This window comes from Colias croceus, chromosome 28 (assembly GCF_905220415.1).
Source record: "Colias croceus chromosome 28, ilColCroc2.1".
NCBI lineage: Eukaryota > Metazoa > Arthropoda > Insecta > Lepidoptera > Pieridae > Colias > Colias croceus.
In genome coordinates this window covers 1743323-1768605 of record NC_059564.1, presented here as the reverse complement: position 1 = coordinate 1768605, position 25283 = coordinate 1743323, and the positions used below count along the sequence as shown (strand labels likewise).

The following is a 25283-nucleotide window of genomic DNA, read 5'->3' as shown; positions in this document are numbered from 1 at the left end:
CTTGCGCGCTAGCTCTAAGATTCACATTTTTATTATTCGAATGAAAATGTAGTAAAAAGAGGATTATCGAAAACGCATAGTTGCTACAGTCGCTTTAGAGTTAAAATAATTAATATTTTATATGTACTTGTCAAAACCAATTCAAAATATGTAGATACTTACCAAGGTACTTACTTATAATAAAATTTGACGTTCATAAATTTATTTGGGATTGTCAATTTAGGTGGAAATGAGGAATATTTTATTTGACCAATGACCATCTCACTCGTATCAAGAGGTTAAGTTTTTTTTAGTTTTTCGTATAGGTAACATTAAAAAAATATGGACACTAAACTTCAAATACATGCAATAATTGAATGTAGAGCCATTCATCTAGAGCTAGCGCGCAAGAGCAACTTTTGTCTCCGCAACTATTTTGTCTCTCCCATCAACTCTATAGGAAGTTGCAGCGCTACGTGCGCGCACTTTCTTACTAGCCCATGGAGTTGATACGAGAGACAAAATAGTTGCGGAGACAAAAGTTGCTCTTGCGCGCTATCTCTTAGTCTTTAATATATTAGCATGTTACGTATCAGACGAAGTCTGGTGGTATATTTTAGGTGGTAATAAAATACATTTATCAAGTCAAAGCTTGTATTTTTCATTGCTCAATGCTATAGACGTGTCCAATTTAGTAGTAGGGTCCTCTGCATCCACAGCCGCAGCTACCAGCGATGGTGACGACACCACCAGCTGGAAGGTCTCCCGCGAAGCGCACAGCACCGAGGATTGGCACTTGACCGTTGACCAGAGTGGTACCAGCTACTGGCATTTCTCCGAACACGCTGACGTCACCAATGCCTTCACCACCGTACGCTCCAGCGAGCTCTCCGAAGGGACCAGCGAAGGGGCCAGCGAGGGGACCGGCGAGGGGACCGTAGGGGCCAGCGAAGGGACCAGCGTAGGGTCCGTATGGGCCTTCCAAGAGAGCGCCGGAACAGGGGCTGGCGGGGAGGTAGGGGCCAGGGCCGATACCGTAGCCGAGACCGGCTCCAGAGCAGCCACAGCTTGCTAAAGCATTCTGGAAAGACAATAATACTTTAATAAATAAGATTGAAACGTTATTTTATATGTTTAATAGTTCGTGTTCGTTTACAATAAATAGAATAAAGAATCAATTCACAAACACTATTTAAAATTCAATTATATTATACTCATTTAAATTATGTCGTTTATTTCATAAAATTGCTAAAGGTAAGGATCGCAGAACAATGTAACAAATATCACGTTTTAAACACTAACTCTAATCTAGGGCGTAAAGGTCAAATATAATTAATAATCAAATAATAATGTTAATAGGTTACTTAATCAAATTTTCACAATGTTTCCACTATCAACTTATATGCCCTATTAAAATTACCTATAATAATGCAAGACTTGAGATAGTCTGTCTTTGCGAAGATATCTAAATTACAAAATTCCAATGAACAATTTTCGTCACAATATTTTATGAATCACTTTCGATGCAATGTTGTTATCTTCATCGATATTTTTTTAATAATAAATGTTACTACTAATAGTGCTAAAATTATTATTAATAACTAACAACTTTCTCAAACGAATGCAACGAAATAAAATTTTCGATATATTATGTCTGTTTGTCCAAATAAACTAAAACTAAAATTTACCGATTTTGAAAATTCTTTCACAAGCATAAGCGTCTAACTGACATAAACTGCTTTTCCTTTAAATCTCCGAGTTTTGTATAGATCAAAGTTAATTCATAAAATTAAAGTCTATTTTAGTAATTAAATGTGTTTACCTGGAGCAAGCAAGCTTGCAAGCAGAGCACGAAAATAGCAAAGGAAGACATATTTGATTTGACCTGAAGCTCGTTTCAGAATAATACATCCAAAACTATATTCACCTTATATACTTATTGACCTATATTTGTACATAGTATTGCGTTATTTTACGTGCCATATTTATTGTAATTAAATGGTATTCTATATAAAAATGCGTAATTATTATCGACGAAAACTTATTAACGTTATTTCGTATTTGGTATTTTGTTTTTAAAAACTTTTTAAAGATAATCTCGAAACTTTATTAATGTAAGTATGACGTCACAGCATTACATTCAATTGATTGCAAAAAAAACTAATAACCTATAGTACCTAAACCTAACCTAACCTACCTCTTTTTCTAGTTTATAATATCATTCTATCAGTTGGTTGCCTGGAAGAGATCACTCTTAAGTGATAAGGCCGCCTTCTGTGCTGTTTTATTCTTTTAGGATAAGTTTTGTTTGTATTGTTTGTATTTTGGCAGCACAATAAAGAGTTTTAAATAAAATAAATAAATAATAATCTTGCATTCTTTGATTTGAAATTTAAATATAATACACAACCTCAAATTTTTACTTCTATCTATTTATTCCTCCCGCTTTATCATTCATGCCATCATATTGTACCAGAGTCTTGGCTAGTAAACAATATTATACATATTACTAGCATTCTACACGCTTTGTCTAAAACTTTAAAAATTAAGTTTATACTAAAACCTTCCTCTTGAATCACTCTATCTATTAAAATAAACCGCATCGATTTTGATGCGGTTTATTTTAATAGATAGAGTGATCCAAGAGGAAGGTTTTAGTATATAATTTATTAGGTTTTAGACAAAGAGGGCGAAGCCGCGGGTGGAAAGCTAGTTTGATTATAATAGAGAAAAATGTAGAGCATGAACTAAGACGAGTAGTTTTTAAATGCATTTGTCTATGAAGTTAGACATTTGACGTTGCGTAGTTTTAAAGATTTAAGCATACAAAGGGACATAGGGACAGAGAAAGCGACTTTGTTTTATACTAATGATGCTTCCAGAATGAATTAATGGAATACGTCTTAACTTATTATGAAAATCAAAAAGTTGTTAATGGAAAAAATACCAACATATTTCTCTCTCTTGAAAACATTCATTCAAAATTTTAATATGAATCGCAAATTAATAAGATAGTTCCTTCCTTTGTTCATGTACAGATGGTGTTTTTTGCAAGAACCCATAAATGTAGATACTAAATTGAAATCGACAATAAATTTCAACTCGATAAAGTTTCTTTAGTTTAATAAAATTCTTTAAAATAACAATTGAATTCTGATATTTTTTATCGTACACAAATGACACGTGCATATTTTCAACAGTTAATTGTAATATTTTTATATTTTAGTAACAGCACATAGAAATTATTGCTTACGATGCTTACGATTGAGGCATTTTTGAACAATGACAATAGTTTCTAGAAATTTCGATCGTAGGTACTAAATTTAAAAAATATTTTTAAAATCGTATTTTAAAAATATTTTTGTATGTTTGATACTAAAATATGCCGTAATTAACGGATCTGGGATAAAAGTTGCTGCTGACGACAATTATTATTACTCGTAGGTACCTATCTGATACGTAAGAATATTTTGCTCTACAATGATCTCTATCATTTGAATATAAATAAAATAATAATCAGGTCAGCAATTCCAAATAAACAGAATCATAAACATATAGACAAAATAATATTAGTAGGACGTAACTAAGAATTATCACATACTAGCTTTCCGCCCGCGGCTTCGCCCGCGTTTTCAAAGAAAAACATCACGCATATCTCCCGTTCCCGTGGTATTTCCGGGATAAAACCTAGTCTATGTGTTTATCCAAGTTGCCCTCTATATGTGTGCTAATTATTTCATTGTAATCGGTTCAGTAGTATTTGCGTGAAAGAGTAACAAACAGACACATACACATCCTCACAAACTTTCGCATTTATAATATTAGTAGGATGAAAAGAGTGATTTTAAAAATTATACATAGAATTAATAAATAAATCTGTATCAAAACACTTGTCTTTAATGCTATTATATTAATAGAAAGATGGTGAAATTTTTATTGTTTTTTTCTGTTTATTTATTTTAGCAATTACCATGTTTTTATGGGAATGATGAATCTGAATATTAAATTAGTATAGAGCTAAAGGCAAGATAGTAGAAGAAGCAATTAATATAGAACCTAGCTCCTCTGTATTTGTATTTACGAATTATTAAAAACAATAGGGCTTATAAAACTTACAACAAAATATGTAAAAATGTTTCAATAATTCTTATAACGATGCATTTACAACAACCATGCGTAGAGCATTCTTTTGTTATTCTTAGTACGTTCGAAAAGATTCTATACAATGTTCTAATACTGAACAACACTGAATACGAGTTTACGTTTACACTAAAAGATTACGAAATAATGCTCTTGCTCTAGCTGTTTGTTCGATCTAAATGTACTGATATCTTTCGATTTGTATCATGAATTCATTTATGTAATGTCGTTTATAATATGTTGAACTTTTGAATGAAAATAATTTATGGAATTTTTTGTAGAAAATAATTAGCTTTTCGCCTAATATTCGACGTAGGTACCGTAGGTAGTTTAATACTAAAATGTTTTATTTTATTTTGCTTGAAATTAACACCTTTTCACATCCCTTTTCATTCCCTAGTGATTTTAATTTTCGTACCAAAATTAGTGCATTTTAGTTTTCATAGTCACTCTCCTTAAAATGACTTATTGCGCAAAGTCATTCATTTTTATAACACTCATAGGAATTAAAACAACATCAAATATATTCTATCATTTATTTATTCTAAATTAGAACTAAATCTAATTATAGCATGCACCATACGGCGCATTGTATTGAGCATATGCCATTTGCCCATAAGACCCAGGCGCATATCCCTGGGCAACTGCCCCATATCCATAACCCAGGTCTTCAGCCAACATAGCTACATTGCCATTACCACAACTGTATTGTATAGCACCGGCTCCCGCTGTAGGCAGAGGTCCCTCGACACCCACTGCCCCTAAGAACGGAATTTGCCCAGACACGGCTAACGGTCCTTCGTATGCGTTTTCAGATGTCATAGATACACCCACGGGAGCGATTGGAGACGAACTGGCAACGGCTAGACCGCCTCCGTTTGATGCGGATAGCATGGCGGGGTTGTAGGCACCGTTGGGAGCGTATGCACTCGCTGGGGCAGCGTATTGCCCGTATGGGCCAGGGCCATATTGTGAGCATGGCGCGTAGGACGTATATGCGAGGCTCTCAGGGTAGTTGTTCAAGCACTGAGCGGCGATGCTCTGTAAATAAGGAAAAAATAAATAATTTGTGTTGTTTGTATGATGAATATATAATGTGATGGTGTATCATTATATCGTTGATATGATAATATTACAATGCGGTCGCTTTAGATTGTTCTCAATGTATCATGACGCTACGTATTTGTAAGCAAATATAGTGAAATAAATTATGAACATAAGCACTCTAGGTTGTTTTTGTGATGAATGCAATTAGGTAGAGTGCAAAGTAAAAATCATAACTTTGACTATCGAATTATAGTTATGTTTTATAAAGTTTATCTCTACTTTATTTTCTTATTGAAGTTAATTCTTAATGCAATAAAATATTGCATTAAGTTTTGAGTGCAATAAGTATTTAATCGATTTAATCGATTAGTCAGATGATTATAAAACAATTACCTGTAACAAGAACGCTTGAGCGCACAAGAAAACAATTTTGAAAGACATGTTGGTTCTAAAATACACTTGACAATGTAATTTAGAAATGTATGACCTATTTTATATTCCTGCACTGCATACAATTTGTTAATTGTCATGCAATATATGTCATAATGTTACATGCATTCTTAGAAAATGTAATATTAAATAATTATTATTACTTAACTACATTGTGAAAATATACCGTCTTTGTACAATTCTTAATGTTCAAATTGTTAACATATGCTAGGATAGGCAAATGAAGGGCAAATGTTAATCATCTATTTATTCGCAATTCATACTTATAGTTGTCATTGCAAATCAAGATTAGAAATTTCCTATGCAATACATGCCGATCGAGCATTAAAATATGCAACTAAAATGGATAAACCAAGTTATGAGGGTTCAAAAAAACGTCGAAGTGCTTCGAGAAAAGGTAGGTGGTGCCCGTGCGCTTCGCTTTCGCTTGGCTCGTCTTGGCGGGGGCACTACCGTGCCCCCAGATATACAGATGGAAATTTTCTATAAGCCTGCAGTACTTAAAATTCTATAGTCTGTAGATAGCAAATTTATCTGAAAGGGAACATTCCTTTATTTTTAAAAATAAATAGTTAAAACTGCATTCTATTATTTTAGAAAATTCACTTGCTATCGGTCTAGTTGAAAATTCAATCTTTGAGCAGGCGGCAGGCCACTTTTCTAGACTGCCTAAACAGATACTTAACAATTACTGGCGTACATAATATAACCCTGATCCCGATTCCAGCAAAGGAATTTGAAAAAGCTATCTATAGGAAATATTACTAATTTTTAGAAAAGTTATAATTAAAAAGGAGCAGTGCGGGTTTGAAAAGAACAAATCGACGTCATTACCTACATTTCCTTTAGTAAAACAATGATTGAGCACATGGACAAGCGCGAAAATGTTAAGTACATCAATCTTCTTTGATATGAGTCGAGCTTTTGATTTTGTTAATCAAAAGTCTTCACCATAAATGTAATGGCTAGAAAGTTATTTAACAATTCGTAAACTATACGTAGAAATAGCACACACATAATCGGATCTATATAATACTAGGTTTCCGACCGCGGCTTCGCCCACGCAGTCAAAGAAAAACCCGCATACTTCCCGTTCCAGAGGGATTTCCGGGATTGCGTCATTTTCCCGGGATAAAAAGTAGCTAATAATCTCTACCTGTACTTTCGTCGTTTCGTCGCTAATAATCTTACCTGTAATTCTCATCTGCACTCAGTTGGACAGCTTACAAGTGACGGCATAGTGTTGAATCTTATTATTTTATGTTCTTATATCGTACTAGATAGGTCACCTGGTGGTTCAAATGACCCATAATTTTTTCAACATGGGCCTGTAGTCTAATTGTTATTGACAAGAATTGCGATAAGCTATTATTACTTTACGACATATCAATTCAGATAGTCGCATTAGGACTTCATAGATTCGTGTATGCTCTAACGGTGCATTTACATCAAATAAGCGAAGCTCATTCTAACCCCACTATGTTAATTTTTTGTATAAACAAGCGTAGAGCATTCTTTCGTTGTTCTTAGTGCGTTCAAAAGATTCTATGCAATGTTAGAAAATTAGTAGCCATAGTCTTTGTTTTAATTAAGTGTCGAAAAGCTTTTTTACGTCATCATTTAACCATATAATATGGCGTTAACAGTATAGTGCGAACTAAGCATACAAGTTGATATTGTTTTAACAAAGCATAGAGCCAGTTTAAACGCTAGCTGATAATGTCCCTGATAGCCTATTTATTTAACTTTGTTTAATTTAAATTTCATACATAATATTTGTCTTTTTAAATGGTAGAACTGACTGAAATATCAATAATTATTTAAAATCATCAAACTACGTCATCAAAAATGATGTCTGCATTGTTTAGAAAATTTACTATAAGCAAAATTTATAGCAACCTTGTTAGGTCATTGTTTTCATAACCTACTAACATTTACGTAAAATAAATAACAAATATGTGCAAATAATAATTTAATATTCTTATTCTAATCTAATATACAATAGGACTATTAGATCCACAACCACAGCTGCCAGATATAGTCACAATGCCACCAGCTGGCAGGTCTCCTGAGAAGCGCACAGCACCGAGGATTGGCACTTGACCAGTGACTAGAGTTGTACCGGCTACTGGCATTTCTCCCAACACCGTGACGTCACCGATGCCAAAGCCGCCGTACGCTCCCGCGATGCCTTCAAAAGGACTAGCTATTTGGTTAACCACTGGGCCAGGTGTTGGTCCAGCTAGTGGCCCAGCTATTGGACCATTATATTGGCCACCAGATGCCAAATTTATGCCATTAAGAGCAGGATTGGTAAGGCTTAAGCCTGGATTGGTGAAGCTTTGGCCATATGTTCCAGCACCAATGCATTGACTGTATACATTCTGGAATGATAAATAAAATAATTATATATTATATATACTTATGCAAGATATATCTTAGTTAATAAGAAGTTTGAGAAAACATAGAGTTTATTTAGTTTATTTAAAATTATGTTTAATGCTCAAAGATTGGAGAGCTTTTGATTTTCCTTCATGCGTTACAAAACATATTATGCTAAATTCTTTTTCATTTTGAATCGGGCACAAGCAGCCAAATATTTTAAATTTTAACATAAGATTAATAATGAAAGAATTCTGCTCTCGATAATACTAAAGGCACGTTCAGCAAATAAAATATATCAATTTACTTTGTGCCTTATTGTTATGACATTAAATCTTACTTTTATCTGTTCCTTACCTGAATCAAGCAAACTTGAACGCAAAATATCAAGAAAGCAAATGCAGACATGATTACTATGTTGTTTTTACTACAATAAAATCAACTAAATGTTTATCTTATTTTATATGAGAAGACATTTTATAATGACAAAATCTTGTTTTGAAATTTCTCTTGATACGTGATTATTTTATTTCCTTGCAATATTGATAATGGATCGGTTTTATATCTCATAAAACTGTTTCTTAATTTTAATCATTCACTATCAAATCCAAGAAAAAAAGTTGGAAAAATAAGAAGAAGAAGAAAATACGTTTAATCACAAATACCTTTACAAATTTTTGACTTATAACTAAACACTTTACATGGAAAAAAAATTAAATCTTAAAATACAATAAATACATACTAATATCTTAATTTCGTATTCGTGATTAGGTGGACTAGGTCTCCGTATTATAGGAGAGGCGCCGGTTTTCAGTAGTCCCCTCGACTTGCCTTGTAAAATGTAATTGCCTTGTCACAAAAGAATTAAAAAAAAGCAAAGCAGCCTGCTAGAAAATACGGCGCCAAAAGTTCATCATTTGTGTTACTACTTTTATAATTATCAGTTAGATAAATCGTAATATAATTTTAATGATTTCTGATTGAAAAACCGAGATCGGTTCTTTTAGACAGTAGGTAATACAACATTATCACAAGATGTTAATATATTTAAAATTAATATTTTTTAAGTCGAACATTCATCATTATCGCCACATGAAGTAAATTTTCAAAACCAATCAAATTATTTTTTGATAGAGATAAAATAAAATTTTGTATATTAATGATAGCATACTATGTATAATAAAACTATCTGCGCTCTGCGGTTTCACCAGCGTGGCTCCGGTCCTGTTTGTATTAGCGTGATGATATAGCCTTCCTCTATAATTGGGCTATCTAAGACCGAAAGAATTTTTCAAAACGGATCAGTAGTTCCTGAGATTAGCGCGTTCAAACAAACAAACTCTTCAGCTTTACAATATTAGTATAGATTAACATTTTATATCGAAGGACATACTGATAGAATTAATGACGTCATACAATTTCTAAAAGGCACGTATAAACTAATTATTGATTACTTAGTATTCAAAAATATATTATCCTCAGTTTTTATGTACCTATAAATTCTATTAATGATTAATTTAGGTCATCATTTTGTTCACGAGAAATAAACAAAATGGCTGCCAAAATCGTATTTGGTTTTACGATTTTGATTTCAATTCAGGTAGTTTTTAATCCTTCTAATTTGCAAATCATCATAATTATCTGATATTATTGTTTATTTAAAGAAATATAGGAACTACTCTACAGTCTACACGTTCATGTTTCAATTTTCTACATTTTTTAATTACAAATAGTTTCCTTAATATATTTACAAGCGTCCTAAAACTTTGTAAAAGTATATATTATTAACCCTTTCAACGGTGCATTTACATCAAACGAGCGGATGCTCATTCTAGCCCCACTATGTGAAATTCTTTTAGTGTAAACAGTCGAAGAGCATTCTTTCGTTTGTACGATCGAAAAGATTCTATGCAATGTTCTAATACTGAACAACACTGAATACGAGTTTTGGTTTACACTAAACGATCACGAAAAAATGCTCTTACTCTATCTCTATGTTCGTTTGATGCAAATGCACCGTTAAAGTAACTACATACCTACATCAAATTAACTCAGTATATCAATTAATTTTTCTTATAGATGATTTCTAGCCGATGTTGCACTCCGGCATGTCTTTCTGAAATGTCATCCCCACTTACTACTCGTACCGAAGTTATAACCGAACCACGATATATTTACAACTTAGATGAAATTAAACCATTTAACGGCGGAGTTTTCGAAGTAATTTCATATTCGCCGATTGCGCCTACAGGCATTTCTGTATATTCTGAGAATAACATACAAGGAAGATTGTCTGTAGCTGGTATATTGCCGTTTGTAGGAACTGTTGAAGTAGATGGCGCGCTGCCTACTTGTGGTCGTGGAAACGTTCAATACTCAGCAGGCAATGGAAACGTTGTAATGACGAGAGAAGATGCGATACGCATGTGTTAGTATCAGTATTATGTACATATAATATGTGTAGATATGCGTGTTCAAAGTGTGTTGTAAATAAAATATCTGTCAAAATAAAATGGTATTCATTTCTTAAAATCCGTTACACAGTCTTGAATTTCTAAATGTAAGTAATTTAATCCCGCAGCCCCCGGAATCACAGACACAATAGAAAATCTATTGTGTCGTGGTCTCATTGGGCCGCTCGGTCTTCAATGGGTTAAACTCGTGAAAAATCAAACAAGAACTTAGCGTATGTTAATTCATATATTTACTCTACCATCCCAAGTACCATCATAGAGACTAGGATTAGATCTAAATGCTTTTGACAATGCGCGAAGGTTTTATCGACGTTAGGTTTACTTTTTTTTATCTTAATTTCTTTAGTTTTCTTGCATATGATCTCTCTCCTGACAACAAAGAGAACATAAATTATTTATTTATAAAATTAGCTTAATCCTGTTCATTTATGAGGACATGACGAAGCTGGTATGCATTTTATACATAACTTTATCTAGGTATACACTTAGGACAAATAATAGACAATAGACAAATAATGCGAAATGTGACCTAAAAGTCAATTAATTCCATTAATATCTACATCGATTCTTAAAACATATTCCCGTAAGCATTTCATAATACTTATACAGAATATGATTATCTTTTATTAGCTTATCATATTATATTATGTAAGACAAGATTTTATGATAAAAGTGATTTAAATTGTTTGAAAACTAGATTTAATTGTAGTATTTTTTGATAACACAAGATGTACCGAGCTCTGTTTGTCTGTATCTTCGTTTGTTTAATTCAGGTAGTATATTATTTTATTACTTATCCCAATGCTTTTAGATATAAATACAGAATATAGATATTCTCTTAACTTAATATGATAACTTGTTAAACATAAATTGCTCTACAAAAAACATAGAGATATGGAAAACAGGTCCATTTCATTACGAAATCTTATTTTGTTATTTTAAAATATTCAATAACAGCATTGTATTCATATTTTAATTTGCTAATTTTCAATCTAAAATATACATATAGAATATCTTTATAAGAAAAAAACGTTTTTAGAATGTTTCTTTTCGATCCAGTTTCATTTTTATCGACATACATAGAGCAAAATTCCGTTTTGTTTGTTAGATTTGCGTCCAAATAAATGAATAATATATTTTGATAAAATTGTACAACTGCAATAAATATCATCTTCCATAACATTGATAATTTAGCGGATTGACTGAAAAATAACAATAAATTTCTCTTAGTAACTGGTAGCTCTAATTACCATTGTATATCTTCACTTCCTTCCTAACAATCCTGTTCCTCCTTTAAATGCTGTTCATACATCCATATAATTCAATTATATTTTCAGAATGGCATCACCCAACCAATCGGCGCTAGTATCACCAACCTAGGCGTAAACAATCTATCCAACAATGCATTACTTGCCAACAACATGGCATTAGGCAACAACATAGCTGCCAGTGGCATCGCAGCGCTTGGCAATGGCATCACTGGCAACGCTATCGCTGCCAATACCAACGCGATAAACGCTAACGCGAACAGCCTGTCATTCGCCGGTCTTCCAATATCAGGAGTGTCACCTATAGGTTATGGTGATGTTGCTGTGGCTGGGGAAATGCCAGTAGGAGGTTCTACAGCTGTTGCTGGCAATGTGCCAGTGATTGGCTTTGTTACGTTTGAAGGCAACGTGCCAGCAGGAGGCACGGTGACTTTGGCAAGCAATTGCAACAACCCTGTTTATTGATTGTTTTAAAACGGATAATTTAATTTAAATATGATATTAAATTATTTTTTATATTTATGTGTGGTGTTATGATTGTTCGCTTGGTATAGAAATGTAATTGAAAAAAATATAAAATGGTGCAAATTATGGATCAAAACTCAAACTCAAACTCAAACATTTATTTATTCAATTAGACTACTATTTAGTAGCACTTTCGAATCGTCATTACATAAGTATTTTTAACATTTACCACCGATTCGGAAAGCAGTATCTATGGAGAAGAATCGGCAAGAAACTCCATAGTTGCTCTTTTAAAATCATATCAATATTACATAATATGTAACTTATATCTAACTTATACATAATATATCATAATATGCCAAAGAACTGTTCTGTGGTTTTTACGCGACAACCCTCCATGGGTCTTTATCGTCCATATATTCCTGAATACTGTAGTACGCTCTCTGAACTAGTACATTTTTTATATAAGTTTTAAATTTAGAACTACTAAACTCTTTAATATTGAGAGGAATTCTATTGTATAAGCGTATACCTTGACCCATAAATGAATTTTTAACTTTAGCTAATCGGAAAAATGGCATTTCAATTCTATTCCTGTTCCTTGTGCCATAATCGTGTCTATCTCCTACTCTTGTGTGTAAGTCGGCGTTTTTGTGAACATGCAAAATATTATTAAATATATACTGTGATGGTACAGTAAGGATACCAGTATTCTTAAAATGATCTCTTAGTGAGTCCCGAGCACGTAAATTATATATAGAGCGAATGGCTCTTTTCTGTAAGATAAATATAGTTTCTATATCTGCAGCCTTGCCCCACAGTAGAATTCCATAGGACATAATGCTATGAAAGTAGCTGAAATAAACCAATCTAGCCGATCTTATTACTCATACGTTCGTTCTATATTTCCCATCCTCTTCTTCCATTCAGCAGAAGTATTTTTTCTTTGTATATGAAACTTATGAAAACCGAACAGGTAAATTGTTATTTTCGTTCCACATGTTACCATGTACATAATATAAAAAATAATAGTTTTAAGAATTTTTGTCTGTACGTATGTCCGGGCTGATCTAAAAAATACTATATGGATTTAATTAAAATTAAAACTTAAATTTAGTACAGAGATAGCTTGAGACGTGAGGATATAAGATAATTTTTATCTCGAAACCCACACAGGAACGAGAAATATGCGGGTTTTTCTTTGACTACGCCGCACGGGCAAAGCCGCTGACGGAAAGCTAGTTGTATTAGTAATCATAATCATTTATTCACCATAAAAACAAATAAGATATATAGAAATAATTATCTTAAATTAATTAAACATAAAAAATACAAGGATATTATAATAGGGATTAATATTAAATCAAAAATAAAAATCTACCAAACTAAAAGTAGTTTTAAGCAATGATAGTTACTTTCCATTGATATTACTAATTATTTTGCTAACTGCATTCATAAGGCATTATACATTAAAAAATACATAGCTGTACAAAACATAGCTAGGATTTTCGTATATGAAAAATTAATTGCGTATCGCGTGTGTATCATAGTCACAGAGTATATGTTTTTATTAAGTACAATAACAATATTCAATATTTATTGCAACTATGAAGAAGTATCTCTATAATTAAAGCATTGTTTTTAATTTTATAATGAGTACCTATTATTGAATCCCTAATACAAAGAACTATTTACTTAGATTCTTTGAATGTAGGTAATATCTTACACAAAAAAGTTAAGGGCCCTTAGAAGGTGAAAACGGCAAAATTGACTGTTATCGCTATAATTGAAAATATTGAAGTTTTTTCGCACTGAAATTTCTAATATGTAATACAGAACGTGTGTGTGATGGGATGACTGTCCAAAACACGATTGGAAAAATCTTGCTCGATAAAAAAATATCCTGAAGTTTACTCTAAAATATCATATAAAAGCTCCTTTCAACCGTATTGATAATAATTTTCATTAAATTTTTGGTAAAAATGTGAATGGAGCTTACGATTTTTGGTTTCGAGCACGTTGATTCCATACTAAACGCGGACCCCCTCACCCCTCACGTAAGGCGCGAATAGTTGAATTTTCGCTGACCAACCCCTCTTAATAAAAATAGTTTTTGCTTTGCTCGCTATGCATTTAATATAAGTTATGTTGGTAAATAATAATAATTGTAGTAGGCTATTTTATGAATAGAAATTCTTTCTTTCTTAATATCAAATTGCCGAGACAGATTTATTTATGATTACAAATATTAATGATTGTAAAAATTTTTAACTATCGCCATATTTTAAGTTGAGCCTTTTCTTTTCATAATTGTTATTTATTTGTTATAGTAACTTAAAACTAATTTTTGTCGTTAGCGCTGACTGAGAACAACGAAAGAATGCTCTTACGCCTGTTTACACTAAAATAATTTGACATAGGAGGGTTAGAATGAGCATTCGCTCGTTTGATGTAAATGTATACTCCGTAACATGATTTAACAAATAGATGGTATCAAGACGGGGCAATGAAAAATCTCTTTAATAATTTATCTCTTTATTCCTACTTACGTCTACAATAAATATCACACATTACATTACTTAAGCTTTAACTGATCGACCAGAATTATAATTAACAGAGGCTGAACCATCTGTAGGCAGATTTCCATTAACTGCAACTGTACCAAAAATTGGCATTTGGCCATTGACCGCGACTGTACCTCCAATCTCAAGCGCTTCTGCCAGCAACTGTATACCAAAAGCTGGACTATTTGGCGACCCACTCGTTATAGTAAATATCTGCCCACCGTTACCATTACCCATGTTAAATGTTGCTGTATTCCCGTTAATACTAGCCAAATTGTTTAATGCCCAGAAACTTATGGGGTTATTTGCAAAGTTTGTTGCAGCATTCTCAACTCTTGCATTATCATTTACAGTAACTATGTTTTTATTTAACCAATTGGCATTTGATTGTATTAACCGGGCGTTTGATAGCTCAGCATTTTGAGCGTTTAGTCTAGCGTTAGCCAATTCCTCAGCATGTTGAGCATTTAGCTTGGCTATTTCTACATTGTAGTTCCTTTTCTGCAATTCAGCATTTTCCAATTGAGCATTACGGTAATTTTGTTGCATTAACTCAGCATTAGCAATTTGAGCATTCGTTAGTCTTGCGTTAGCCACTTCTGAATTTGCTACGTGAGAATTAGCATAATTATTTGTAAGTTCATTAGCTATCTGTGCATTGCTAAATTTGGCGTTCGCTAATTCTGTGTTAGCCATTTGATTGTTAACGTATCTAGCATTCGCTTCTGCGTTAGCCATTTGATTAACATATTTAGCATTCACTTCTGCGTTAGCCATTTGATTGTTAACGTATTTAGCATTGGCTTCTGCGTTAGCCATTTGATTAACATATTTAGCATTAGTCAAATCTGTGTTAGCCATTTGAGTAACATATTTAGCATTAGCTTCTGCATTTGCCATAGAAGCGTAATTGAATTTGTTCACAATGTTAGCATTGAGAAGAGGATTATAATTGCCATTAGGAACGTTAATATTCGACACTTGGATATTATTTGGTTGATTGCCATTCATTCGTGTTAAATGAAGTCCATTCACATTAGTTACTAAAGGGTTTAAATGGTTATGGCCATTTTGTATTTGATTCCCTTGAACTGGAGTTGATTGTATCCCATTCCTAGGATTGTATGTTATTACTTGTGCTGTTGATATCTGAAACATAAATGTGTATAGAGAAAAATATTGTGTATCTTTTAATTTGACAGTATTGAATAATATTTAGAGCCTTAGATTTAGAGCCATTTCGTAATTATGAAACGTAATTTAATTATTTTATCAAATATTTTCAAAACCAATGCTTATTTGAATATAAATAACACGTATCAAGATATATTTTAGTATTGAAACTCACCTGTATGAATGCGATACCAAAACAATAAAGTAAATTAATCATTATGTTTAAGAATGTGTCGAGAATGCATAGTTTCTTTAAATTAAATTGTTTTTATACCGTATAAAGATAATCAGATTTCTTATCAAGATGTTTATAAACGTGACATAATATTTTGTAATTAAAATATCGGTAATATGTGATTAAATTAGGTAACATCTGCCGTGAATCTTAAGTCTCTTCTTTGTAATCATAGTTACTGATTTTAATAGAAAATAGATTATATAGGTTCGTAAAACGTGCAGTTAATTGTAAAATAGACTGTTGCGAAACAAAGAAGCAATTGTCTATTATTAGATACATGTTTTGCTATGCGTTGCACTATGAAAAATCACGTTGTTCTATAGAAAATACTTACATAAACTGCAATGAATCTTTTTGGTTTATATTTCTTGTAAATTATATAATGTGTGTTTACAGAGAGCATATTTAATATAAGTTTATGTAGCTTGTAGGTAATTCACTATTCCTATCTATATGTTTGGCAAATACTTGTATCAAATTTCGTAAAAAAAGTAAACAAAAAATAAAACTATTCTCCAATTTTTTATTATTTTTATTCGTTATTTTCATCATGATTTACAGCAGATTTTTACATACAGACTTACTATAATCATTGAGATAATATTAATATGGAGACGATACCGCCTACATCACTTATGTTCCACTCAACATACGTCATGTGGCGTAACTGCACTCAGTCGCTTGCTCGCTCATTGGCGCGAACGTCACGCTCATTTTTTATTTGTTTTAAAGTGAAACGCATAAAATATGCCTACGTGTGTGTTACGATATTGCACAAATAATACAAAGAATACGGAAAAGTGCAAAGGAATAACTTTTCATCAGTAAGTAACTAGATAATAATTTTTAAAACTTAGTTAGAGCAAAATTTTTGGCGGGCGACATATTGTCATAGATTAAAAATTTAAGATATGACATTGGGCATGAAATAAGTGTTGTTAGTAATATTTGCTGGCGTATATTTTTATAGTATAAAATAATAATTTTACATATTTAGAAAAGCATAGACTGGTTGTTAATTGAAAAAAGGTGAAATCATGAAATATGAAAATCAATTACTCAATCACCAATTTTTTTTTTGTTAATTGATTTTAATCAAGTTTTTAATTGATATTGTGCTACTGACTTGAACGTGTAATTGAATTATTATTTATTTATCTGCACTAATATTATAAAGAGGAAAACTTTGTTTGTTTGTTTGATTGTAATTAATAGGCTCATAAACTACTGGACCGATTTTGATGAAAAGAGAATGCCCATTTTTGGTACTGGTTTTTCTCATGCATCAAGACAACAATACTATTAAAAAAAATCTCGGCAATTTAGAGGCCTTCTTACCATCGGAAAATATATTTTGAACAGGGAATGTTTTGTAAAATCTAATAAGACATGACGTAATTGTTTAGATCCGTTATTATAGATTTAGTGTCCATTACCGGTTACCACGGTAACCAAGCGGTAACTTATTACATTTACTATGGTAAATAGCTAAATGTATTAATATCGATTATTGTTTTCATTGAATTACAAAAAAAATCAATTAACATAAAATCACTCTTTAAGGTATTGTTTATACACTGTAGGTTGTTTTAACAAAGATAGTGAAGTAAAATAATATAAATATGTATATATAAAAAAAATATTATTATGACATAGCTTGGTAGGTACATACCAGTTATTTCTTATTTGTTTCTTTCTTCGAATATGTAGTGAAAAAATGATTCAAACAACAACAGCAACAACAACATGTAATCCGAATAAAAACTCAATTGGCATTTTTTAAGTATATATTTAGGTTTTCTTGAAATCCGTCCCGGAAGATTTCTGGTGCCTACCTACACTAGCCGATGAACAGATAGACTTTGTCTGAAAGCATAAGCTCTACGCATAGATTAAATATGTTAATCGAAAAATAACCTTTGGACGATAAAATGTTACCTAAATCACACATAAACCTAACTAAATCGGGGTTATTTAAGTTTTGAGGTTATTTCACATTTTTCTCAATATCTTGAAAACCCCTGTTTTTATCACAAAAAAATCAATTGGTAAAAATCTTTTGAATATCGAAGAACCCTCAAAAACCACTCTGGCATTGACGCAACACTGTACTGTGGTCCATACTTTCATGGGCATTCTCCTTTGGCACAGACAATCTTAAGACCCTGAGAAAGAACATAGGCTACTTTTTATTGCGAAATATGTGCCACGGGCGAAGCCGGGGCGGACCGCTAGTTCAGAGATAAGTAATTAATATTTTTTCTATTCAAGGTTTCCATGTCTGGGCCGTGAAGAAAGGGAAAAATTATTTTTTTTCTAAAAAAGGCTCAATTTGTAAGGAATAAAACTTCCCATAGCCCTGACTGAACCTAAAACACGAAAAAAATTAAATTATTCCATATGACGTCACTATTCTATATTATATGCCAGATATTGTTAGCCCCGCGTAGTAAAGTCAGTTTATACCTAAAGTAAATATTAAGTAAGTACAAAGACATCGCATAATCTATGACTGTCTAGCCGTCATTCGCGCGCCCCGCGCCGCCTCGCTTGGCGCACAGATTTTGTTCGTGGTGTCTGCTCCATATTAATATTATCTCAATGACTATAATAGACTTTTTAACATAGATAAATAATTAATATGAACTACAATGTAGGTAACTATTGTAATAAAAAATCGTATCTTACTAAAACTTAGCAGAAATAATAACTTTTCCAGACGCCGGCACAAATCCTTTAAATTTAATATCTTTATGTGAATTATCTATATCTCCATCTTCATTGCTATCAATTATAGATTTTATTGTATTTTCTGTGTTAATGTCATCTGAAATAACCATATTATTATCAACATTATTAATTTTTGATGTTTTCGTTATGTAAAATGGTACTGGTATATATCGACGGTGAAATATTGGAAATCGTCGCATTGGAATATCTGAAAATAAGAAAAATGTGAAAGAAAGACGAAGAAACACATTTTCAAACTACTTTTTGCATATGCTACGTTCTAATTTCTATCTACTTCTAACTCATATTATAAATATGATATTTTACTACAATTCTAACATAAGGAAGCAAAAAAAACTAAATATGACAACTAACTAAATAATATATATGAGTATAGAGTGAAAAAAGTGATGTTCTATACACACACTCGCTCTGTGTCCTGCCAAACCAAGTTAATTTTTAGTCTAGCATCTCTCAATAAATTATTTAACAAGACTCACTAAGATAATATATAAAAGTACAGATGTATATAAATACTTAATACGTACGTCCGAAATTTCGGCAAATAACAATTTTCCCAGAAGCATGTACCTGCCCGCTAAAATGTAAAGACTCTGTGGTTCCCTCATCACATTTTTTTTCTTCGACATTTAAAGTATCTTTAACATTGTCTATACTTTCATCATTATCTGTATTTTCATCAATACATTCTTTTTTATCTATAGTTTGTTCATAATCTGTATTTTCGTTCTTTATAACACATTTTACATTGTCTTTACTTTCTTCTCCATACGGATTTTCTTCCTCTACTACTTCTTTCTCTTCATTATCTATGATTATTTTTTCTTCTTCAACGTCTTTATTATCTTCAATACTTGCTGTTTCATTTGAATATTCTTCAGATTCTACTGGCAATGTTGGTAATACCTGTGTATGAATATAATTGATATAATAAAAACAGAAGATTTAAAGTAGTTTTCTAAACAAAGAGTTAACGTAGAGCATTTGTTTATATTACTTACTATTTGTACGCATTCATCGCTTTCTATGGGATTGCTTCCTGTAAGCTATAATAATAATTAGTAAAAAATAGTTAAAACTGATTTCTAACATCGTAACCATATAAAAATATATAAAAAGCCAATTCCAGACCGTTTCATTGAGACCTTCGAAAATGTAATAAATATAATATGTAATTTCAAAGTAAGTAGGTACCTAAGTACTATCGATAAATTCTGAAAATCTTTTTGGTTCATATTTTAGTGAGAGAGTGAAGAAGTAGTTGATCTACACACTCGAATATTACATAATACTAAAAAAGTCCATAATTTATGTAGAAATTATAAAACCTTTTCGAATAAAAAGTTTAAAAAGCTCGCTGTAGGTACTTATGTTTTCATTTCTATAAGACTAAAATTTTACCACAGATTGCAAAAAGTTTAGTACTAGGTACTACGTTTTACCAAATAAATCGCCCCTAAAATTTAGATAGTTGGGTACCTAATATTTTTCAGCCTATCAGTAAATATGCCGATAAAGTCATCAATAGCATGATTTTAAAAGAGCAACTATCGAGTTCCTTGCCTGTTCTTCTCCATAGATACTGCTTAACGAATCGGTAGTAAACGTTAAAATATGTAATGACGATTCAAAAGTGCGTCTAGAAGAAGTCTTATTGAATAAATAAATGTTAGAGTTTGAGGTCAATATCATGAAAATAAGATACTATCTACTTACTACTTCTGTACTTACATGAAAAAATCCAATAACTAATACAAAAAATGATAACATTGTTCAAACTTGAATGATGAGGTTCAACTGACCTACTTCGTTTATATAAACAAATGATAAAACATAATATTGAAATACGAGGTTTTAGATATCTTGTTTTATTTATGTATATCATGAACCTATATAAACCTTTTGTAAAATTTTAAGCCTTATGTGGATTGAAGAAACGCAATACGGTTTAGTCACAAATCATTAGTTGATTAGTTTGGTGTTTATGTTTTACAATTTAAAAATCAATACTTTAGGATTTTCCTCTAGGTACATCTAGGTACAATGTACATATAGATACATTAGGATGCTTGAAATATGTACCTGTTTATTTCAATTAATTAACGTTATAATTTACAAAACATAACCTTCATGTATTTCTAACATAATTTTCTTAGTACCTAATCTATAATATAAAAATGAATCCCAAAATGTGTTGGTAAGCGCATAACTCGAGAACGGCTGAACCGATTTCGTTAATTCTTTTTTTATAATATTCCTTGAAGTACGAGGATGGTTTTTATGGAGAGAAAACGTAAATATGTACCACGGACGAAGCCGGGGCGGACCGCTAGTAGACAATAAAATCGATCACTCTTTCATATACCCTTGCATATACCTAAATGTTTTTTTTTTTTGTGATACCTAACTGAACATTTTTGTGTTATCTAGCACATGAAATTCAAATCAAGTAAATTATTGTGCTTAGTCATAATATTATAACGATATATGAAAGCAAACATTGTCTGATCAAAACGTGACATTTTTTATTTAAATCGAGTGTTGTTTAATTTTGCAACCTCGCATTTATCTTTTAATAATGTTGGATGAGTCAGTAGATATAAAATTTACAAGTTGGGAAGACACGGCATAATATTAATAATGTATTAATTTTTATTGAAATGTTGTTTTTAATTTATGAGCCCTGAGCCCCGCGGTTTTACCCGCTCCTATTAGTCTATGCGTGATGATACTAAATAGCCTACTAGCTTTTCGCCCGCAGCTTCGCATGCGTATTGCGTAGTCAAAGGAAAACGCGTATAGTTCCCGTTTTTCTCTCTATGTAGTATCTGTGTGCCAAGTTTCATGAATTGGTTTAGCAGTTTTTGCGTGAAGCAGTAACAAACAAACATACATACAAACTAACGCATTTATAATATAAGCAGGTCTTCCTCGATAAATGAGAAATATGAAGAGGACTTCATGGTTTAGGTCAAATATTAGCGACAGCAATTTTATTTTTATTGAAACATTTTTTTCGTTTTTTTTACACGACATATACATTTCGTTTATCTGTATTGACAATGACATTGACGTTGACGTTAAGAACTTTGAACGGTCACGTGATTCTAGCATGGACCAATGAGGAACACGATTTTTCTACCGCGAAAAGTTGCGAAATTGAAGTTGTAGCAACGAACATAAAAAAAAATTATAATGAGTTCGAGTTGATTTGTTACATTATTTTGAAGGAATTGAAGTTATAAATAAAAATTGGAAACTACTTAATTAATATGTGTGTTCGAGCCTTTTTGGCAGTTAACTGGCGAACATTTACTGACCTAGTATTAATAATTCAATGTATAAAAATTTGAATTCTAGTTATTATTAATTTATATTTTACCACAATTTAAACTTAAGTACCAAAGATTTCAATACATGCAATGTGAGTTTCAGTACAATCACTTACAGTTTTAGGTAATAATTCAGTCGTTTGTTGTGAATAACTAGCTTTTTCACTGTTCTGTACGCAGACATAGGTACATTTTTAATTGGTTTGATTTTGTACCTCTTGATTAGTGGGGATATTTAAATTAAACAAAAAAATGAAAGAAATAACAATATTTATTGAGTTAAAAATTAAAATTAATTAAAACTAAAAATAAATGTCATGTATGATAAATAATTGACGTCGGAATTAGTCATTTTCTAATCCCACATTAAGTATAATATGAATAAAACACAATAATTTCAAAGAAAACCTTTAATTAAAAATGCGTAGGACAAAAATAAATAAAAACAGACAAAGCGGTTCGTTTATTGTTAAAATACAATTACTCGTTGTTTTATAGATTGCACACAATATCAATTAGTCATAATAAAACAAAATATTTAATGTCTCTTTGCTGTATTTAAAACAATTCGTTTTAAAGTCAAACTTTTATAACATCGTCTCAAACTTTTTGGTCTGTGTAGCGCATGTCGCGTGACGCACGATACATACGATAATTATCGTACAAATACGATAATTTTTAGTTAAATGTCTATAGTGTGAAAAAAAGGTTCACTTTTACCGTGGTTTCTTAAAACCACACAACAATTTTTTTACAACTATGTTTGGAATAAATTAAAGTGATTCCTATTATGTCAAAATTTATGATTATTTTATAAAATAAATTTAATTGTTAAAAATGTTTTCTGTAGTTATATAAATTTATAAATCTTATTTCCGAAATATCTGAACAATTTAAAAAATATTTTCTTTTGGCACAAAGAAACTTTTCATCAACAACCAATTGTTTTAACAGCAAAGGAACACACATAATTGTCAATAACAAATCGAGGAATGTAGGGTAGTAACGATTATATCGATTTAAGGCTAATCGATTTTAGTCGAATCGATTTTGCATAATGCTGCGTACACACTGTTCCAATACACAACTGGCCAAGTGCGAGTCGCGATTAAATAAACAACTCTGTCAATCACAAACTGCTAATATTAACAAATATTTACAATTACAATCTTAATATTTTATCTTTAATAATATAATCGCAAAAGTATGGATGTTAGTTACTCTATCGCGCAAAAAAGCAGTTGATTATGAAATTTGCAATGTAAATTATGTATACCCGGATATCACGAAAAGCCGAAGGCACTAGCTCGTATTTACAATGTCAATTTCTTCATCTGAAATTTATGCTTTATACAGTGTGTACACAGCTTTATAAAATGCAATTTAACAATTGACTAGAAAATGTCTTGAGTATAGAAAGCTAATTATTCATTTTGTTAATTTTTTTAAGCTAATTATTAATTTTCCGCATTATATAATGATTTGTGTGGAAAACGCCTGTTTAAAACGATACGTGTATCGAAAACATAATGGAATCATTCATTTGTATTATTATAACATTGTTTATTGAAAAACTATATAAAATGAAGACATCAATTTTTTAACTCAACAATCAATATTCTATCTCTTTCCCCCATCCATCAAAAAACATCAAAGCAAAAGAGACAAAACACTAACCAATTTATTTATAATCATATTATAAACATTTAAGCAGACGTTTCCACATATTTTAAACAAAATTACAATTTTTTACACACATGCAGTCTTATAGTAACCGTGAAACACTTTTATCGAACTTTAAACGACCTCAAACTGTTCAGTTTGACCATGTAAAAATATGCATGACCATGAGTGATTATGAATGACCATGGATATTTTTTCCGACCATGAACGTCTACATGTGACCTTGAAGTACTTCAGTGACCGTGAATGACTATAGATGACCTCAAACGGTATCAAATGACCATGAATGACGTAAAAAGACCTTGACTGACCTTAAACGTTATTTTAAGCGTTAATTTGGATTAAAATCTGATAGGAGTGAGGTTTTAAGTATTTAAATAAATATAGAGAATCTTGAAAGACTTTGGATAACCTTAAACGTTCTTAAATGACGATGGATGACGCAAAACGACCTTTAAAAATATTGCATACGTAGATCTCGTTTTTTTATGTTTCATATTGGCGAGGTACGAAACGGATGTATAAAAATGGATGAATTAGTTAACGTGTGTAGCGGTTACTATATTAACTTATTCTTTATTAGGAAAATAAATTTAAGTAGCAAGCCTGGATAGTATGAAAGACTGAAACAAGATTAAATTCCTTATTTTAATAAAAATTGTTTTATTGCTCCTCGAATATTTTATTTATACTTACTCGAAAATAATTGGACACTTGTAAATCGAATTAATTGATATTCTGGATAAGGTATAGGTGTTTGCTATTTCACTTCACAAAACTAAAATTTGAATATTACAGACCTGACCAGACGCATAATTTATACAAACTTTAACGAAAACAGTGCTTTTGCTCCTTATTACACCCAAATATCTTCATAGAAAAACTACTTGCTCCCGTACCACAATGTCATGAAGCAGTATTATTGTGTGGAAAACAGACAGCGATATATAGGTCGTCTATCGCCATCACTTTCCCACGATAGTAATAATAACTAGATAGTATAAAACAAAGTCGCTTTCTCTGTCCCTATGTCCCTTTGTTTGCTTAAATTAAACCACTCAACGGATTATGATGCGGTTTTTTTAAGAGTGATTCAAGAGGATGGTTTTAGTACATAATTTATTATGTTTTAGACAAAGCGGCCGGAAAGCTAGTACTGCTATAAGACATCATGGTTTAAAATTAGCTATTTAAAAACCCTAACATTTTCTAGACGTTTCTACAAATTGTTTCAACCTTCCATATTTCTATAACTAAAACTACATCTAGGAAGATTCTGAAGACCTTAAAATTAAATAATAATTAATAGAAATAAATAGTTAGTATCTAATGTGATT

At 31.5% G+C, this 25283-nt stretch overlaps 5 protein-coding genes across 5 annotated transcripts; 1 reads left to right on the top strand and 4 right to left on the bottom strand.

The window, feature by feature from the left end:
• Positions 1-619: 619 nt before the first annotated feature.
• On the bottom strand, positions 620-1897 carry LOC123704216 (chorion class CA protein ERA.1-like). The gene is made up of 2 exons (XM_045652532.1): positions 1802-1897; positions 620-1060 (listed from the first exon to the last, which is right to left on the bottom strand). Exons 1-2 carry the CDS (start codon positions 1850-1852, stop codon positions 671-673), a joined length of 441 nt encoding a protein of 146 aa, XP_045508488.1. The 5' UTR covers positions 1853-1897; the 3' UTR covers positions 620-670.
• Positions 1898-4641: 2744 nt separating this feature from the next.
• Positions 4642-5642, bottom strand: LOC123704208 (chorion class B protein PC10-like). The gene is made up of 2 exons (XM_045652524.1): positions 5560-5642; positions 4642-5160 (listed from the first exon to the last, which is right to left on the bottom strand). The coding sequence occupies exons 1-2, from the start codon at positions 5605-5607 to the stop codon at positions 4681-4683; spliced, it is 528 nt and encodes a 175-aa protein (XP_045508480.1). The 5' UTR covers positions 5608-5642; the 3' UTR covers positions 4642-4680.
• A 1929-nt stretch (positions 5643-7571) lies between these two features.
• LOC123704215 (chorion class CA protein ERA.5-like) lies at positions 7572-8409 on the bottom strand. Its single transcript, XM_045652531.1, has 2 exons — positions 8356-8409; positions 7572-8000 (listed from the first exon to the last, which is right to left on the bottom strand). The coding sequence occupies exons 1-2, from the start codon at positions 8404-8406 to the stop codon at positions 7608-7610; spliced, it is 444 nt and encodes a 147-aa protein (XP_045508487.1). The 5' UTR covers positions 8407-8409; the 3' UTR covers positions 7572-7607.
• A 2787-nt stretch (positions 8410-11196) lies between these two features.
• Positions 11197-12329, top strand: LOC123704217 (chorion class A protein Ld19-like). The gene is made up of 2 exons (XM_045652533.1): positions 11197-11245; positions 11810-12329. Exons 1-2 carry the CDS (start codon positions 11201-11203, stop codon positions 12203-12205), a joined length of 441 nt encoding a protein of 146 aa, XP_045508489.1. The 5' UTR covers positions 11197-11200; the 3' UTR covers positions 12206-12329.
• Positions 12330-14725: 2396 nt separating this feature from the next.
• On the bottom strand, positions 14726-16438 carry LOC123704193 (probable serine/threonine-protein kinase clkA). The gene is made up of 2 exons (XM_045652505.1): positions 16118-16438; positions 14726-15918 (listed from the first exon to the last, which is right to left on the bottom strand). Exons 1-2 carry the CDS (start codon positions 16157-16159, stop codon positions 14785-14787), a joined length of 1176 nt encoding a protein of 391 aa, XP_045508461.1. The 5' UTR covers positions 16160-16438; the 3' UTR covers positions 14726-14784.
• Positions 16439-25283: the final 8845 nt, after the last annotated feature.